This window comes from Zymoseptoria tritici, chromosome 7 (genome assembly GCF_000219625.1).
Source record: "Zymoseptoria tritici IPO323 chromosome 7, whole genome shotgun sequence".
NCBI classification, from domain to species: Eukaryota; Fungi; Ascomycota; class Dothideomycetes; order Mycosphaerellales; family Mycosphaerellaceae; genus Zymoseptoria; species Zymoseptoria tritici.
Window position 1 is genome coordinate 2,357,901 of NC_018212.1, and position 14,338 is coordinate 2,372,238.

The 14,338-nt window shown below is 54.1% G+C and overlaps 2 protein-coding genes across 2 annotated transcripts; one reads left to right on the forward strand and one right to left on the reverse strand.

Moving 5' to 3' along the window:
- Positions 1 to 896: 896 nt before the first annotated feature.
- On the reverse strand, positions 897 to 10,892 carry MYCGRDRAFT_94799 (uncharacterized protein; the record flags this gene model as incomplete). The annotated part of the gene is made up of 12 exons (XM_003850917.1): positions 897 to 2,138; positions 2,188 to 2,471; positions 3,124 to 4,483; positions 4,540 to 4,857; positions 5,757 to 6,971; positions 7,026 to 7,412; positions 7,738 to 7,773; positions 8,270 to 8,773; positions 9,304 to 9,732; positions 9,845 to 9,988; positions 10,134 to 10,705; positions 10,835 to 10,892. The coding sequence occupies 12 exons, from the start codon at positions 10,890 to 10,892 to the stop codon at positions 897 to 899; spliced, it is 6,549 nt and encodes a 2,182-aa protein (XP_003850965.1).
- A 1,583-nt stretch (positions 10,893 to 12,475) lies between these two features.
- MYCGRDRAFT_94800 (uncharacterized protein) lies at positions 12,476 to 13,345 on the forward strand (the record flags this gene model as incomplete). Its single annotated transcript, XM_003850850.1, has 1 exon — positions 12,476 to 13,345. One exon carries the CDS (start codon positions 12,476 to 12,478, stop codon positions 13,343 to 13,345), a length of 870 nt encoding a protein of 289 aa, XP_003850898.1.
- Positions 13,346 to 14,338: the final 993 nt, after the last annotated feature.

The following is a 14,338-nucleotide window of genomic DNA, read 5'->3' on the forward strand; positions in this document are numbered from 1 at the left end:
AAATCGCAGACGCGGAGTTGGCAGCTTTATACAAGCAATCCATGTATTGTGCGCGACATTGCACCACCGCCGAATAATAGCATTGTGTGGGAAGTCGTTTCGTCTTTGCACAACAAAGGATAGCAGTCGACACAATGCTGTATTTGAAATTGCCCTCCTTTCACCATGCCCTTGGCCATTTTGTTACAATCTTGTCTACTCAACTTGGCCAGGATCATATCCGGCACATTTCCAATCCCACCGGCACACTCGCTTGTTGTCGTTTTTGAAGTGAATATTGAGGGTGGACGGCAAAACAATGTTGGACCTTCTCAGTCAGGCGGACAATTTCCGAGTTGACGTTCGAGAGGGCGCGTGGTCAACGCCAGTTAGAGGAACCGGTGACGAAGAGCTCCGGTGCCATGCCGGGAGAAGAGCAACCTGTGACTTCGGTCATGGATTCCTTAAGTACAATCTCGTCGGATGATGACCAGGTCAAGTGTGGGAGGCATGAACTGCTCACAGGCCTGCAGAATCATGTTGTGGGGCAGAATCAAGTTGGACACGGACGGCGCTTGAGCCGGAGCAGACATGCTTGAGGGCTGTGGGCCGCTGGCCGGTGAGTTTGGGGTCGAAGCTGACAGGTTGGTGGGTTCGACGGGTAGCACTTTCCGTGAAAGCAATGTCTGAAGAAGGAAGAAGGAAGACATAGAGCATGACGGTAAGATGTAAGGCTTAACGTCATGATGCAAGGTGTCGTATGTGAGGTGATAGGCGTGGGTCGCAATGTGGATGAAGTATTAGTTCCTGCATAGTAAATGACAAAAACTTTTCGTGAACGACACAGAACTCGCTGCCGAAAGCCGTCAATGACGCCTCAGCTTCCGTAGTGCTCTCTCGTCCTTGACACCACCATCCTATGCGCCCTGGATCGCAGCAACGTACGCCTCCGCGGCAACTTCCACAGTGATAGGAACGACAGCTTCGGCCGTAGCCCAGTCCTTCTCCTCCGCCCATGGCACGTTCTTCTCGTCAAGCGGCAGGAATGTGAATGCCTCCACCTTGACGCCGTAGTCGCCGCGAGCCATCCCATCGAACCTCGAACGACGCCATGTCAGTGTCTTTTCACCTTGCTCCTCCTCATACGTCTCAAAGGCCGACTTCACCATCTTGTCGGCCTCCCGAATAATCTCGGTCAAGACGGCGTCGATCTTGCGCCCGGGCTCGAATCTCCGATCAAGTAAGAAGATTGATGAGATTGTGCGTGGAACGTTGCGTCCAAACAGAGAAGGTGGATAGGTAGAATTTGTAGCTTCCTCCAGCTTCATGAGGCCGTTCTGGAGAGGTCCCGAGCGATCCGCTTTGCGACGAGTGCTGATCCAGACGTGATCGCCAGACTCCTGCTCAGCTAGCCATTGGCCCCAGATGGCGCAGGCAAGAAACTCAGACTTCTCCATGGTGTTGGCGTGGGCCGATCGACCTGGCCAAGCGTTCTTGACAAGGTTGAGGAATGTCGTCCAAGCTGGTGACTTCTCCTTGTTGTACTCCGAGTACGATTCGCAGAGCTGGAGGTGATGGAGGCTTCTCTTGAGCTCGAGGACAACAACGGCCTGTTTGGCTTGAAGGTCGGTGGCGAAGTCTTGGAAATCTGGCGCCGAGAGATCGAGATACAATGGATCCTCGGATGGGTCGGCATCCAGCGTGAGGACGGAGAATTTGGTATGCGCGATGATGTGGCGCAGAGAGTCAAAGTACACCTCCCTCCAGCGGAGCTTTATTGCCAGCTGATGCCACTCACGCGGGCTGAATGCGACCGCTTCCCAAAACGATGGCGCTTGCTGGATGAGTTCTTTGACAGCGCCGGCGATGGAAGGTAGACAGCCGTAGAACTCGGAGCGTGCGCACATCTCACTGATGTCACCCAAAGCGCTGCGCCAACAAGCAACGTCATACGTCTCGTTGCCGATCGGGATGTGAAGGCGTTCAGGACCGATCTTGACGCCATGGAGGAGCTCGAACATGATGGCGTGCTGAGTCGCCGCTTCGAATATACCCTCCTGGTCGTTCCGGTAGTCGTTCGCGCAAGGCCAGTCGAGGGTGGCGTAAATTGAGTGTTGGAAGTTCTTGAACCTGTATCCTAAGCGTCCCAAGTCGCACTCCTGATGAAGGTAAGCAAGGATCTGAACATGCCAGGAGCAGAGGACTTACGGTTCCTTCCAGTATCGCGGTTTCATCGACGATCTTCAGCGCCAAAGTGAAAACCCGAATTAGATCGTCGTTATCGGGCACCTTCACCAGCTCTGATTTGTCCCAGGAAGCGCAGTATCCTGGCTCATCGGGCGCGCGAAGGAGAGGCGCAAACGCTGGACAGTGCGCCATGATCACCTTGCGATCAAGGATAAGGTCGTCCTCGTGTTGTGGAGATAGTCTGACGCGCAAAGTGCCGCCGGCGATGCGCAGAGGCGGAGAGCTGCTCATTTTGTCGAGGATGTCTTCAACAGTGTGGTCGTGCTGTAGAGGCATGTGGTACAACCAATTGCCAACGTTGGAGAGAAAGAAACTGGAAGGTGTGCGTGAAATTCATGAAAGTTGAGTATAGAAGAAGTGCAGCAGACGATTCGACTTGAGGAAATGCCAAGACATATTTTCGCAGCACGTGCCATAGATGAGTTGGGAGGTCTTCATCTGGCAAAAAGACTGGGCGATGCTACGGAGAAAGACATGAAGGTTCGTGTTGGAGAAGATAATACATAACATTAAAACGAACAAAGCCAACGGCAAGAACATTCTGTTTCGCGATCTAGCAAACTAAAAGCCAGGATCTAGGCTACCAAATGCAACTGGAAGCATCAAGAGCAGCGTGCTCAAAGAATCTTGACCATGAAGCAGATCTTAAGGCTCAAACGCCGTGTACTCGAGTTCCTCTCCAGGCATCAGGAGAATCATCTCAATCCCAAAGTCAACGCTTTTAGCTTCTGCCCTTGACCGTTGCTACACCGCCGCAGCAAATGCGCCCCAGTCCCGCTCATACAACTCTAAAGCCCTGATCCTCCCTCGCTTGCAGGCTATCGATACTCTATCCGCCACCCTCGCCCTCATCTTCAAATAGAGACCGCAGCACAGAGTCCTCGTAAGGATTCTCACCAGTGTCGACCAGGTCCCGGCACTTGTAGAACCCCAATGCTCTGAGAAGTCCAGGCGATGCTGCAGCTCCGCTCTTTGGCGCGACCTCGAGCGAGCAATTCCACTCCCTTTCGAACCTCCAGGGCACTTCGCTCTCGTCGAGGCCAAGGTAGGTGAAGGAGCTGTTCGACCAGTCGAAATACTCTGGGATTCCGCGCCCCCAGCAGGTACGGCGATACGTGATGACAGTGCCGTCCTCCTTGTCTTCAGTGCGATCTCCCAAGACCTCTTGGATGATGTCGTTGGCGTGGTGGATGATGTCGTTGAGAGCCATCTTGACTGCTACAATTGATTCAGCACTGCTGTCCACGCCGAGAAGGTCGAGTGTATCCTCAACGGCGCTCTTCCCGAACAGCAGTGACGGATCGGGCGATGGAGAATGCTCTTGAATCTCAGCGACTCCACGAGAAAGAGGCCCTGCTTGGTGCGACCGACGTTCTTGAAAGCGCTTGTGTTTCTGGATCCAGACGAGCTCTCCGGCCTCTTGTTGCGACAGCCATCCTCCGTGAATATTGCGGGCAATATACCCAGCGCGCTCGAAGGCTTTCCCGACTGGTGTGCGGAGAACGGTCTGCGTCTCATTCTTGTTGGTCAGTGTTGTGCGTACGGCGATTTCGTTGCGGCCATTCGTGGAGATCTTGTAGGAGCTGCTCAGCTGTAGCGCACGTAGACGTGCGGACAGATTCGCCACAGTCTTTTCCTGCTCCGCCATCGCGGCTTCCTGGCGTGCGAGCATGTCTTCGTCCGAGATCTCAAGGTCCTCGGCAATCTCTCGGAGCCATACTGTTCCTCCCGACTTGTCTGCCCGCACCATTTGATGGCGGACTGCATCGAAGTACAGATCTGGCCAGCGAAGCTTTGTCCCGAGCGTGAAATACATGTCCGGATCAAGAGCCACACAGTATGCAAGGGCTGGCTGTTCGATGAGCCAGTCCACCGCATGATTGGCGACCTTTTCCAGACAGCCATAATACTCCGCGAGCGAGCAGAACTTGTAAAGCCAGCGCATCGTACGGGTGCAATTGTGTGATTGTGTGCCGTCCAAGATCTTTTTCCACTCATTCTCGTCGTCGATCTCCTCGATGCCGATGCTTGCTTCAAGGTCCTGAAAAGCGACCGGGAAGCCATGCAGTAGCCGGAAAAGGATGTGGTGAAGGAAGGCGGCCTCGTTGAGAATATCATCGCGTTCGGCTGGGCAGACCCGATGAATGATACCGCTCCTGTGCCAACCTGACTCCGCGATTTCCGATGAAACGAATGGGATGCGCTTTTTCGGCCACCAGCAGCTGCCAGGTTCGAGCTCAAGATTGGAGATAAGAGACTGCGCCATGAAGTTAGCTAGGCCTCAAAGATATTTCCTGTGATCTGAACGCTTACTTGGCCCTCCAGAATGTACGTGTCCTCGATACAATTCAGCGCAAGAGACCACACTCTCAGCGACTTCAGCTCTCCTGTCGTCTGATCCGGCACTTGGTAGACATCCGATCTATCCCACCAGGCATTGGAATCGGCGGAATCTGGGTCGCGAAGCATCGGCTCGAGCGTCGGACAGTGCGCCATGATGACTTCCCTGTCGATGAGCATATCTCGATTAGCGGTTTCGTCGATTCGGATTCGAAGAGTTCCATGCGCCAGGCGCAGCGGCTTGAACTCGTGTCTGTTGTTAATTGCTTCGGTCGACATGGCTGACGTGTGCTGTGACGGGAATATGTGTGTGTAGTGTAAGAAGAGAGGATGAAGTTGTCAAGATCGGAGGCGAGAAGTCGCAAGTAAGGTGTGCATGAACTTTGCGGCCTACTAGCGCGAAACCTTGGCTCGTGAATCAAGAACATGGCGTGGCTTCACGGGCTCCAAAGTGGAAGAACAGTGTCCATTGCTTGTAAATTGTGTGTATAGTATCGGTCGCTGCCCAAGTTAAACTTGATGACATCGTTGTGAGCGATCGTGTATAGGCCTGTCAACAGAGATGGAGAGGAGAGCAGGCTTCATCCCGTGTTCTCCGTTACAGAACCAGTGCATTCTGGAAGTCCATCATGGACGAGGAGGAATCATTGAATGGGCAAGCGTGATCGATAGCAGGGGCTCCTACTTTGTGCAACGTTGTATGCCGACCAGTTGGCAAGGAGTAGAATCTGAGCAAACGATGAGGTTGCATTTGAGCATGCACGGAAGCCGATGGAAACCCCTACTGTGCTATTTGCCATTGTTGGGTGATGCTGGACTTCCATACTCGGGGGGGGGGGGGGGGGGCTATAGGAGATGCCAACACCCTCCGCAGGCCTGCCTCCATTGAGGCGATTTTGAACAGTCTTGTTTCATGATGGACAGTCCTTCAACCGCCGACAGAACTCCTCCGCATACACGTAGCTGACATAGCTCATGCTCTCATGCTGAAAGCTGTTTCTTCCGCCATCATATCCGATTGTTGCAACAATATCCCATTCGGTGCTTTGGTTGCTTCCAATTACCATGCTAAGTCCGGCCCTTGAGACGTCTGCTACTTCTACCCGAGGACACGGAGCACAACCAAAGTGTGCGCCTCACTTCATACCCAGCGCCTCCAGCAAAGGCGCGGGTGCAGGCGTACCACTCACCGGAGCGACGCTCAACCTGCAGTCCCACTTCTCCTTGTCTTTCCACGGTGTTTCCCACTCATCCCAGCCAATGTAAGTGAAGACAGACGGCTTGACCCCGATCGGAAAGCCACGATCACACCGCGTGCGGCTGTATGTCAGAATGACACTGCCCTCTTCGACCATCGAATGATGGTCGAAGACGCTCTCAACGATATCATTGGCATGGAGCACGATTTGGCTCAATGCGACGTGCACAGCCTCCACTGCGGCTTGACTGCTATCGCCGCCGATCACCTCGATATACTTCTTCGCTACATCGGCGCCGAACAGTAGAGCGGGTTCCGCAGAGTTGGCGTGGTGCTGGATTCTTGCCACAGCTAGCGAGAGGGGCCCGGATGCCTGAGAGATGGTATTGCAACGCCAGACGAAACTCTGTCGTACAGCCTCCTCCCCAACCTCCTGCTGAGCAAGCCACTCGCCGTAGATAGAACGTGCGACAAGCCCAGCACGCTCGTACGCTAGCAGCTTCTCGTTCCATTCCGCCGCGGGGCTCAGTTCCACATGATTGATCATGGTTGTTCGGATGGCATACTCGTTGTAGCCAACCCTCTTCGAGTGCGTTGAAAGTTGAATTCTGCGCAGTCGAGTTGAGAGAAGTTCAACAGCTTCTTCTTGCCGCATGATCGCGGTGATGCGGAGCTTAACGAGCTGTTCCTGGCTCATATTGAGCATCTCGGCGATGCCGTGCTGATTGACGCGAAAGTCGTGTGGAGACACCACCAGGTGGCGTAATGCGTCGAAGAAGAGGTTACTCCAACGCAATTTCTCACCGAGCAGGAGATAGCGCCTCGGATCGAGCGCGACAGCCCTCCAGAGCGATGGTTCGCTGGCCATCAAGTCCACAACTTGATTGACGATTTTTGGCAGACATCCATAGTACTCCGCCCGCGCGCAAAGCTCGCACAGCCATCCCGCCACTTGTACCCAGCGGAAATCATGCGTTGAACGTTCCTCCCAGTCTTTCCACACGGCGTATGGAATGTCTCCGATGCTGACGGGGAAGTTTTGCAGCAATCGGAACATGATGTGATGCTGATAGACTGCAGTTTCGCGCCAGCCTTGATTGTCTTGTTCGTGAGAGCGCCAACGATAGTCGATGTCTTTCCATCCTGGAAGGGATAGCTCAGAATTCGAGAAGGCGGAGGCTTTATCGTAAGGATCTGGGCGGAGCGACTGCGAAGAGTGTCAGTAAGCCGCAGAGAGAATCAGACTTCAACAAGTACTCACGTTACCGTCGAGGATGTAGGCGCCGTCAACAAGGTTAATGGCGAGCGACCAGATTTCGAGCGGGTCGTCTTTGCCAGACACTTTGATGAGTTCGGACTTGCCCCAGCAGTGTCGTGAATCCGTAGAATCCAGAGCGCGTAAGACCGGTTCAAGCGTGGGACATGAAGCTGCGATCACCGCCTTGTCAAGAAGCATGTCGTGAGTGGGGTCGGCATCGACTCGGATGCGCAAGGTGCCGTGCGCGAGACGAGTGGGTTTGAATTTGGGCGCATACATCTTGATAATGTAGCCTTTGCGGTCGTGTATGTGTAAGATTGATTCAGGAGGGCGAGGATGAGAAGTGGAAGATGTCGGAAGGGCGATGTAGCGGAGGAAAGCAAGGCCAGCCTGCGCTTAAGCTAGTGCAAAACTCTGCGGTCGTGAATTTGATGACATGATGCACGTTGCAGGAGCATGATCTGCGGTCGTATCAACGGGCAAGGAACTAGGCGATTCCAATGTATGCAGAGCTGGGCACACTATTCCAGAGATATAGTTGCAGCATCGGTTCCCTCATGGTACGATTTCCGTCCGAGTTTACGCAATTTTGGATATACAGTCGGCACTTCCAACTCCTGCTCGTGCCATCGATGAGCCTGTAGCTCATCGGATGCTATGACTTGACAAGGTGCTGATGACGCAGGGTCGATACGCTCTTCCATCCATGTCATACCAGTCCTCGCCGCTCGCTCTTCTCATATGTAAAAGGCTGTAGTCAAGTTCAGGCACGGTTAGCGATCGAGGTCAAGAGCTGTCTACCGAGGACCAGTTTCAATACGACAACAGGGCGGCAAGAGCATTGCAAGTGAAGTGTAAAAGCAGTCCTTTGTTCATGGTGAGCTATCTGGTTGAAAGGCCAAAACTATGCAAACGATCAAGTTTCATTGTCCATCTTTGGCGAAGCAAAGGGAAACCCGGAGCTGTGGCAAAGATAGTGACCCACTGCCGGTCCGTGACCAGACCACTGCAAATCGCCTCGAGTCCTCGATGATCATCAACCCATACCGGAGCAGACCACTCTGCTGTGCGTCTTCGATCTCCAAGAGTGGGATGGACCTATACTATAACCAGGCGGCGCTCCTCTCCAACCGTGTCCACTTTGAGCTGAACAGTCGTCTTCACACCTCCGAGAAACTTGGTCGGCGGCCGAAGATTCCGTCCGCCATCTCGAGTCTCAGTATTATATTCCTCCTCGCTCCTCAGACCTTCATGCGCTCCATACCCAGCGCCAGCAGCCGTGACTCCAAGCCTTCCTTGTCACTTTGCAGAAACATCTTCGGCATGTCAGTCCACGCCTCCTCGCCCTTCCATGGAACATCAGTCTCGTCCAGTCCCAGGTAGGAGAACGTCGCATCCTTGTCGTAGATACCAAACACCTCGTTACCACGGGGCCAGCGATTGAGACGGAAGGTGAGCACGGTGCCCTTCTTGTCGGTCACCGTGGTCTCCTGGAAAAGACATTGGACGAGGCATCCAGCCTCGCAAACAAGATCGCTAAGCTTGATGTTGATCTGCTGTGCAGCTACTCTGCCGGTCTTGTCGTCGCACATCAGGTCGACATGGTCCTGAGCTGCATTGTCAAAGAGGAGAGCAGGGTCGCGTGAGTGCGCATAGTGCTGAATCTTCGCCACGATGGGACGGATCGGGACCCTGGAACGGTGAACCGTGGATAAGATCTGCCACTCTGGAAGCTCTTGTTCAACCTCTTGCTGCAAGAGCCAGTCACCGAAAATCAAGCGCGCTGATTATCGTGCTCGCTCCATATTCCGCGTCGTGATCGTCTTTTCCTCGCCGAGCGTGCCGTCCGTCTTCTTGATCGGTGAAGCTAGTGGGAGTTGGCGAAGTCGTGCACACAACTCTTGCAGCGTAGATTCTTCCTTGCTGATCGCAGACTTGTGCATGGTTGTCACTTTCCATAAGTCGATCCCGAGGTTGGCTGCGACATGATGAATTGCACTCCAGAGTTCCTTCGATGATGCGCTCAGGAGATGTCGGAGCGCGTCGACGTAGAGCTTCTCCCATCGAAGCATGATAGCCAGCAGGAAGCATGGCCAAGGATGACCGGCTGCGAACCTCCAAATGGTCGGCTCGTCCTCTAGCTAATTCACTACTTGGCTGGCGACATTTGAGAGACATCTATCCAGACTGCGAACTGGACGCACGTGTACGATGTATATGGAGATTCCTATCCGTAGTCGACTCAATCCGTAAAGTACTGTCCGGGCCACGCTCTCCTCACCTTCTCCATGCCCAACCATCCCAATTTCTCGACCCAGCGCTCATCCCATTGCATAATCAATCGCTCAGCATGGTTCGCAGCCTTGCTCGAAGTCTGCCAATCGAACTCCCAATCTGGTGTCCACTGCATGTATGTCGTGCCGTCAACGTCGAACATGTCGACCAGGTCCTCCAAGAACCAGGCGTCCACTGTCTGTGCTCGGTTCCCTCCGGACTCTTCCCAATTCAAGACCATTGGCCCAGCACATGGCCACATGTCCAGGTTGTGCACGTTGTCCTTCTCCTTGTCTCCAGTTGGAGGATTCGCATACATCACCGCTAACTCGGCGTCTCGAAGCATGATTTCGGCGTCTCGATGATCGCGGGCCATGCCGTGGAAAGCGTACAGCCAGGGGCTGCGAGGAAAGGTTTCGGTGGTCCAGGCGAGAGACTAGAATGGGAGAAGAAATTGTCAGAAGCTTCTCAGAACAGTCCAGGGGAGAGGTGTACGGCGAAGGAGGCATTGCCTGGGTATGCCAGGCCAAAGTGGAGGGAGCACATACCGTCACTCGAAACAGCTCAGTTTTGGTGGCTCGCTCCAGTCTCATGCGGAGCGTCTTGGCGGTGTGGTCGATGTCCATCTCATTGAAGCTGAAGCCTGGCTGTTTGCGAGCTTTAAGCACGTGCGGTAGGACCATCTCCACAGCCTGGAACCTGGTCAAGAGTTCGCTCGGGACATCTGTGCCACGGCCATGCTGCCACCACCACCACTCTTTCGTTGTATTCATTGTGGGCTGTGGAGATCATAATGGGTCAGTCGTGGGATGGAGGGGAGGATATTCCAGTACTCACGACATTTCTTTTGTCCAGCACAATGCAGATTCTTCTCTCATCGATAGCATTGCCGATGGCCTCCATGAGGCGGTGGCGGAAGGCCCGGCTGACTGTTCGTAGGCGGAAGAGGGCACAGAAGGCGTCATCGCTGCGCTCTAAAGTAACGTCGCCGTTCCCGGCGATCACATGCAGGTCGACGGGCAGATGTGAGAATATCCCGCGCTGAAGCTCGACAGGGAGGCGGAACAGGCGAGAAGTCTCGGCGGTAGTTGCCATGCTGGCGGTAATGGCATCCATATGGTTGGATCGGTCGATCCGCGGGCAGAGGAGGGAGGAGAGGGAGCCGGAGAGATCGAGGCGGTTTGGCGGCGCAGGTCTCGCAGAGGAGGACGCAAAACGGAGAAAGAGGCGTCGAGATGATGGTACGGTCGGCGACAATGTAGTGGAGAGAAGAGGGTGTTCGAGAAGAGTACGCCGTGGCGAGGAGAAGTTGCGGAGGAGAAGGTCATATGTGCGGCGAAATTTGCAGATCTCAATGCTTGGCTTGCCGATGGCAAGCCGTCGTCGCCTCTCATTCACTCCCGCATACGCTATTTGACATCAAGCCACCTTTCTGGTATACCCAGGACACGACTAGTAGTCATTGAGCAGGCCGCCGAGGTAGGAATCCTTGATTGCTCGCCCCGTCCACTCTGTACCGACCTTCCGAAGACTCTCACGATAATGTCCATCGTCTGTCTGGTCGTAATTGCGGTTCGAAACAGTATTGTCTGACATTGTGCGGCAGACGACGATGTAACGATATCCAACACATGCCGAAGCGGGCATGCGACATAACGCTATGGCCTTTCCCTGCGCCGATACATTCATTTGATTACATATATTACACTGCTTCTCCGGTCCTCCACCTCGGTCGAGATCAGGACGAGCGAGCAGCTTAAGCTTGTCGGATCATACGTATGACGGCATGCGATCATTCAGCACGATTTCACTGGATCTCTGGAGTGCAACTAACGATGACATCGATCGTTACATCGAGCAGAAGTCGCGTTAATGCCACGATCGTTGCTCGATCTCGACTATGGTCCGCGATCCTGAACCCTGAGTGAACAGATTCAAGGAACCTGCGAACCGGTGCTGGCCACAACTCGACTGGCCGGAGCTCCGAAACCTGGTGATGAGGCTCATGCAGAAGCATCCTGCGAGGTTTTTGTCCTTTCACAAGCCCAGTTCGGTGTCTAATCTGGCACGTCCAACGGCGGTCAACGCATGCTACTCGTGCTGGATACACTGCGGGCTCAGTCAACGCAATCATTGGAAACACTCATTCCAACGACAGGGCCGAGCGAGCCATTCAAAGGGATCCAGGCAAAGACTTTGTCATCCTGCGTCCAGGCCATAATCAACGTCAGGAATCGATGGGCTGCTCACCACTTTCATTCCTCGCCGCTTGGGCGCCGGACGAGGGTCATGGTTCGGCCGCCATTCCATTACTGAAACTTGCGCTGGCCCTCGTTGTCGAGGCTCAGTTCCAATAGACCTCTTCAACGCCATTTGGAACACGAAGCTACTTGTGCAATACGGCTCTGAAAAAGCTTCGATCCAATGCTGTCGCTTGTAATCGCCGCTAAAGAGCCGTGTCAAGTAAGCAGGCAGTCTGTCCCGAGGTATTGCCTAGTCTCACACTCTAGACCTTTCTTGATCTACTTTGACCATTGCTATTAGGTCAGTGACGAAGCTCACGCCTATCCACTCGGCTCTTAAAGCCGTTCTGAACTCCAACGCACGATCGTTCCGGGCCTACGCAACCCCACGCCGCATCACGAGAATAGCACTCGTCGTTGAGCTGCAACAGGACTTCGAGACAAAGCCAGTACCTAATACCCGGAACATACGCAAGGTCTGCTGCTATACACCAATGTCGGCGCCGCATACAGTCCTCGCGCCTAGGTGGCAAGGTGCTCGAATCGCGGAGCCCGAACATTTGGCAAGTCCGGCGAGAGATTGTCCTCACAGCTGCGGGCCTCACGTGTGCACATTACGGGACGACCAACAGAGCAAGTGACGCGCCGATTGGAGCGCCTTTGTTCTTGGACACTAACTTCCAGCTTTCATCCCATCACCTCCGTCCTCCTGGTTTCCATCACCACTTGCTTTCTACTGTCCCCGACCACCTTACAATTCAGCATCTACACTACTTCCTGCTCTGCAACAAAGGTCCACCTCGCTACAACTCTTGCGTGCATAAGGCTTTGGTCGAATCCTGACATCTAGACTGCTGCACGTCTCTCCGTCTCCTAGTTCGGAACCACCGACCTTACTGCTCGTGCATCAGTCAACTACCGCCGACCGTCGTCAGCATGGGCATCCTCGACATTCCCGCGGAGCTCCTCCAATCCATCTTCATCCTGATCACACCTGATGCACATGTGCTCGTCTCACGGAAGAAAGATCCCGACCAAAGACAGGATTTCTGCGAAGCCGATGTGCTGAACCGATCCGAGTGGAGAAAGCTCCTGAACATCCGCTACACCTGCCGAGGATTCAGGTCGAACCTGGATCGTGCGCTCGACAGCGCGAAAAAGACTGGAGACAGCCGCTTGATCATGGAACTCGTCGAACACAAGGAATGCCCTTCAATACGCGAGGAGGGTAAGCGGTCTGGCAATCACGACTCATCGATGGCCTTCATCACCAGCTTTTACTTCCTCCGTGTCAGCTGTCCGCACCTCATAAGAGTCTCCAAACCGGGCGAAGAAGCCTACGCCGAAGAGTCGCTAGAATTCTTCGCCGCGGACTTCGCCCTCCCCGCGGTCGTCCATCTGCCAACCTCTTCCAGCAACCACCTTATCTCCATCTCCCATGCAACGCTATGCAGACGTCCGGACACGGCCAATCGGCCTGCTTTCATCCACGCCGTCGGAGGCATCATCCGTGGTATCATGAATCCTCGCCTGGTTTTCCCGACGTTCAGGACGCCTTACCTCACGCCAGTAACGGTGGAAGGCTTGTCTCTCATGGCATGTCTCTTCACCACGGGCGCCAGCCAGCTCATCGACCTGGAGTACACGAATGATGAAGAGGAAGCTGTCGTGATCCGTCTACCTGGCCACGCTGCCGCCGTTGAGAGGCTGCGCTTGTGTGAAGAGGCCGCTCCTTTGCGGCTCACCGCAACGGAGACGGGTGTTGACGGTCGATTCGGACTATCGGGAGATAGGATCGGGCCCTGAGGGCGTACAGTCATCCAGATCACTAGCGAGGGTCTCTGTGCGAAGTGACTGAAGGAGATCGCCGAGCAGGAAGATGCGGTGGCTGGCATCGAGGTGGCTACGAGGAGCGAGTACGCGAAAGCAAAACTGGCGTACCACCTTCAGTCGGCACACAGGAACGACGATGCTGTGGACTGAAGCTGGGACAAGTCTATGTTCTCAGTGTGGAGCTACAGCAGTGGAAATAGATGATGGCAGTCATGTGTAGAGCGCGGAAGAATCAATCCGCGCGCTGCTACTCCTCAAATATTAGTTGGGGAAGTAAAACCTCACTTTAGCGTACGGAGATGGTCGCTTTCGGACTGCACTGGCACCACATGGAATGTTTTATAGGCCTCTACGTTTTATGACACTTCTTCTTGCCGCCGTCTGCTTCTGTAACCGTTCGTCGAGCTGATCTGGTAGACGGAGACGTGAGTAGCAAGAGTGCCACAGCGTTGTAGTAAATAGTATCCAATATCTATCCTGTAAAACCCCATTACTCGCCTCTCCCTTCGTGTTCCACAGACTCCGAGCGGCAAAAATGTCGCTCTAGCTCTTTATACAGGTCAAATCATCCGCAGTTCGCTAATGTGAGCTATAGCCAAGTGTTTGAGAATGCGAATCAGTGAGGCTCCGCTTGGTATAGGGGTCAGCTATCGTCAAGACCCACATATTACGAGCCAAGTCATGGCGCACTTCCAGCCCAAAAGCTGCAAATTGCGCATAGTATGCTCCTTTCTCTTCCCAAAGAGTCTAGACGAGCACGAAAGATGTCTACGAATAGCTAGAAGGTTCGCGGGCACATTGTTTGCAACTCTGGGCGCCTTGGTCGATGACTTTGCGGTCACATTTCAGCGAACTGCTCGAGCAATCCGACGCAACCTCGATCTTGTATGGCGCTAACCAGATCGTTTCCAGATGTATGGCGCGGTGTGGAGCGCACCCGGTTGTCTCTCCTCTTCTCTTGCGCCC